Below are 4,858 nucleotides of genomic sequence, written 5' to 3'. Positions count from 1 at the left end.
TTTTATTATTTTTTTTATTTTATTTTTTAGTGCTGCTGTAACCAGTCATTTATAAATAATTTAAAATCAATGCAAAATAATTTAATTCACACAGCAGGAACTTTCCTCTGATTCTAGTTTATGTGACAAAAACCTCTGAGATTTATAATTATATTATAAATTACTGATTACAGCAGCGCCGAAAAAAACTGAAATATATTTTCTGAGATCTGTAAACAGAAATGTTTTTTTTAAACATATACATTAATGTATTAATATAAATGAACATATATAGGCTATATACATATTCACCTAAAAATTTAAGTTATAATTTTCTCACCTTTATGTCGTTGTAATGCCATATGCCCTTCTTTATTTTTCAGACCACAAAAGGAGAACTTTTAAGAGACATCTATATAATGGCAAGTGAATAAAGTGATAAACTTAGAGAATAAAATTAAATTAATGCTTTATTAAGCATCTACGAAACAATGATTATAACAATAATTTAATATATAAAACTAAGATGATATAGAGAATTTGGCTAAAAGAAATAAAAATAATATTTAAACTTACATGAAGATAAGCGCGAGGCACTGACGTCACACTCAGGCGACGGAAGTTGCGTTCGTTGAATCGCAGAAATGGCTGGTGTGATCAAGAAGGTACGAGAAGGTCATGAAAATATATTTATGAAAACTATTGATATTCTTCCGTAAATCAAGCTTGTATCTAAATAAAGGGGCGTTTGAATATCTCCGCCTTTTTGTGCGTTTGTATGTATGTATATAAATGCACGAGTCGTGCTTTGTTTTGGTCGATTATGATGAAACCTTCCCGCAGAAAACGGTTTATAATGAAGCAAGTGAATAGTTTGATGGTTTAATGTCTTTCTGGAGACCAAGTTGTGTGTTTGACGCTTCAAAGTGAGATTTATTGGACTATGCATGATTTATGTAATTTCATAATTGCTTAAATGTGACCCTGGACCACAAACCAGTCTTAAGTGTCAATTTTTCAAAATTGAGATTTATACATCATCTGAAAGCTGAATACATAAGTTTTCCATTGATGTATGGTTTATCTGGAATCTGAGGGTGCAAAAAATCTACATATTGAGAAAATCTCCTTTAAAGTTGTCCAAATTAAGTTCTTAGCTATGCATATTACTAATCAAAAATGAAGTTTTAATACATTTATGGTAAGAAATATACAAAATATCTTCATGGAACATGATCTTTACTTAATATCCTAATGATTTTTGGCCAAAGAATTGAGCCATACAATGTATTTTTGGCTATTGCTGCAAATATATTTGTGCTCCAGGGTCACAAATGAATATGCACGTGTATTAATGGTTAAATGTCATATTGCATACATTGTTTTAACGGTTTCATTAAAGAATAACGTTCATAAATGGAAATATGCATCTCTTGATCGTCTTATTTTTAGACCACAGGCTTGGTTGGGCTTGCTGTCTCCCACAATCCACACGAGGTGAGTGTTTTGATTTTATTTTGATTAATTCTAATTTTAATCCAGATTTTTGCTTGCATATATTGTCTGTGTTTTGCTAATTTTAGAGGAATTGTGCATGTGTGATTGCCAGCTATTGAATCGTTGCTTTCTCTCCTGAAGCGTCTTCGGATTCTGTACACAAAGATCCTGGGCTCTCTACAAACTATGCCTCAGGATGCTGCCTACAGGAAATACACCGAGCAACTGATCACCGAGAGGTTCAACCACGTCAAATCTGTGAGATATTGAAAAAAATATACTTTACTGTGGTAAAAGAATGAGATTTAAGTATTATCTTTAACTGATAAAAGAAATTGTATTGATTTGTATGTATGTCGCTTTTGTGCTCTAAAGGAGCCAGATGTAGACAAGCTTGAAAATAAAATCAACTGTGGACAGATTGAGGAGGTTATTTCACAGGTGAGAAGATGCCATGTTTAAAGATCTCAAATCCTCATTTACAGTAAGTTTATAGAAAGTGAATCCAGTGTGCCGTACCTCAGTCCGTCTGGTGTGTCTGCAGGCCGAGGCTGAGCTGGCTTTGTCCAGGAAGATGACGGAATGGAAACCGTGGGAGCCTCTCGTAGAGGAAGCTCCGGCAAACCAGTGGAAATGGCCCATCTGAAGTCTCATGATGCTCATGTACATATTCACTTTATATTAAATAATAAATCAGTAAACATTGTCCATTTAAGTTGTGCATTTTTTTAACTTTTTTGTTGGAAATTATACCTAATACATGTAATAAAATATTATGAGCTCATGTGAGATATGAAAAATCTATTACACGATCACTATTTAAATTTTTACCAGTGACTTAAACAGGCAGCGAGAAAGAAATTTGCCTCAACGAGGGCCATTTAAACTAATTTATAGTAAATGGAGTTGTAGCCTTGTGGCCCAGCTCAAGGTCAATTAAAGGCTATAAATGACCAAAAATACAGATTAATAGCCAATCCATTTTAAGCTGAACAATAAACAAAAAATAATGCAATGAAAGGGTCGTTTAAACATTTTTGGCCCGGTTTCATAGACAGGGCTTAGCCTAAACCAGGATTAGGCCATAGTTCAATTAGGACATTTAAGTAATTTTTATAAACATGCCTTAGAAAAAAAAAGGCACATTACTGGTGTGCATCTTAAGACAAAACAAAGGCACTGACATGTTTTAAGATCAGTCAGTGCAAATTTCTTTCAGCTCAGATTTACATTTTAGTCTAGGACTAGGCTTAAGTCTTGTCTGTGAAACCGAGGGATTCAGTGTTTTGCATTTTTATGAATTTGTGCTATATAATTTGCCTAGGGACTTGAAAGGTCATGAAATCGTAATGTGTAATACACAAGAATTAGGAAACTTTTTAAAAAAATGTAACTCATTCAAATAGTAAAATTTAAGCTAAATTATATATCAATACCATAAAAATAGGGAAAACAATTATAGCAAAATATTAATGTTTTTTCATTTATATACTTTTGCTTCGTTGACGTGCCTACAGACTTATTAATAATGTTAATAATTATTACATGTCGTCTCTCAATATCTTGAAAATCTAAATGTATAACACTTAAAAATTTAGTTAAAATATTCAATTTTTAGATCAGTACCATAAAAGGCAGGAAAACATTAATAGATCAAAATATTAATGTTTTTACATTTTTATGCATTTGGTTTGACGTTTCTATATTTAGCCTCTCAATATCACTTTTATAAGAACTAGACAATTATTTAAAAAATAAAAAAGATTGTCACACTGCGACACTTCTGCACATTTTGTGGTTAAGCAGTTTAGAACCTCAGTGGATGAAAGTACAATGTTAAGAAATGACAAACACTACAAGAAATGATGTGCGTGTAAAATCCGGTTTGGTTTATTTTTAATGTGCTTTCTTTCTTGTATCCAAGTACATCCTGTTAACATTAACATGCTTGACAAAAGGCCTAAATAATTACACATTTGAAATAAAAGTTGATAAATAACTGAATGGTGGTTATGAAACGGCGCAGAGATGCACTGCTGATTTAAATCTAGAAGGATGCAGTAAGAGTTCTAATTATTACAAATTAGAATTGTACGTAAATATCAGTTACAACATATCAACTAAGTTAATAAAAAAAAATCTACAATTAAAAAAATGAAACATTCAATTGCTACAATAACAAACAGTAAAAAAAAAAAGAAGCACTAGTCATATAAATGTATTTTGGTCTGTGTGGCCAATGGTTTAATATATTCGAATCGCACCTCTCTCTTCTGTACTATGAGGCTACATTCAAGAATGCTTTTATATCCCCAAAATAGATACCGTATGAAATCATCTGCCCTGCTACTTATAAATATTTCTTCAACAGTTATGTCCGACTAAACCTAAGACATCACCAGCAATACAGCAGTCACTGCTTTTCCAAAGAGTAGAAATTTTGGCATTAGTTACAACAATAATATTATATCAAAGCATTTTAACGTACAAAGGTAACAAAAAGGCACAATAAAAGACCAAATGACAGTATATTCTGTGCCCACGTAGTCCGTGTAGAGACTTTGGGAGGGCTTCAAAAACTACTTTCTCTTGATTCAATGTACATTTCCTTGGGTGAAGGGTGACAATGCTCTGTATAGCTACATGAGAGACTCCAGGCTTTCCGACGGGTTGGCGGGAACCGTTCCGTTGTTTTCCGAGTAATGAAGAGCTCTCTCATCCTCCTTGGTGCTCACCAAACTTAGGATTGCTTTGTAGAGGAACTGATACTGATCCTGCAGGAAGACGTTAAAGGAAAAGTTCAACCAAAATGAAAATTTACTTAACATTCACTCACCCTCAGGCCATCCAAGATGTAGATGAGTTTGCTTCTTCGTCAGATTTGGAGAAATGTAGCATCACATCACTTGTTCACCAATGGATCCTCTGCAGTGAATGGGTGCCGTCAGAATGAGAGTCCAAACAGCTGATAAAAACATCACAATAATCCACACGTAATCCACACCGCTCCAGTCCAGCAATTAATGTCTTGTGAAGTGAAAAGCTGTGTGTTTGTAAGAAACAAATCCATCATTAAGATGTTTTTAACTACAAACCATTGCTTCGGCTTAAAATATGAGTCCATAACACTTCCACCAGTGAAAAAGTCCATCCCCTGTTGTCCTCTCACATCAAAATATATTTCTGTACAACTATTTTTGCTTGTAAACTGTACTTGATCGGTGCAGATTTCTCTCCTGATTCAGTCGAGTCGACTTTTTCACTGGAGAAAGCAATATTATGTATAGAGGACGCAATGGTTTGAAGTTAAAAACAACTTACTGATGGATTTGTTTCTTACAAACACGCAGCTTTTCATTTCACAAGACGTTATTTGGTGGAC

The 4,858-nt window shown here is 33.5% G+C and overlaps 2 protein-coding genes across 2 annotated transcripts in view; one reads left to right on the top strand and one right to left on the bottom strand.

Annotated features, from left to right (window-relative positions):
• The first annotated feature begins 583 nt into the window (after positions 1–583).
• Positions 584–3,443, top strand: LOC306861904 (NADH dehydrogenase [ubiquinone] 1 alpha subcomplex subunit 5-like). Its single transcript, XM_079404386.1, has 5 exons — positions 584–644; positions 1,432–1,476; positions 1,618–1,734; positions 1,852–1,917; positions 2,021–3,443. Exons 1-5 carry the CDS (start codon positions 624–626, stop codon positions 2,120–2,122), a joined length of 351 nt encoding a protein of 116 aa, XP_079260512.1. The 5' UTR covers positions 584–623; the 3' UTR covers positions 2,123–3,443.
• LOC306861903 (receptor-type tyrosine-protein phosphatase gamma-like) overlaps positions 3,344–4,858 on the bottom strand; it is a 41,203-nt gene continuing 39,688 nt past the window's right edge. Inside the window, exon 29 of the mRNA XM_079404385.1 lies at positions 3,344–4,250. Within this exon, the coding sequence (XP_079260511.1) occupies positions 4,116–4,250 (135 nt within the window). The 3' untranslated portion in view covers positions 3,344–4,115. The remainder of the gene's footprint in view (positions 4,251–4,858) is intronic.

Source organism: Barbus barbus, assembly GCF_936440315.1.
Source record: "Barbus barbus genome assembly, chromosome: 42".
In the NCBI taxonomy this organism is placed as follows: domain Eukaryota; kingdom Metazoa; phylum Chordata; class Actinopteri; order Cypriniformes; family Cyprinidae; genus Barbus; species Barbus barbus.
The sequence above is the reverse complement of the archived record's forward strand: the minus strand, read 5'-3'. Positions and strand labels throughout refer to the sequence as shown.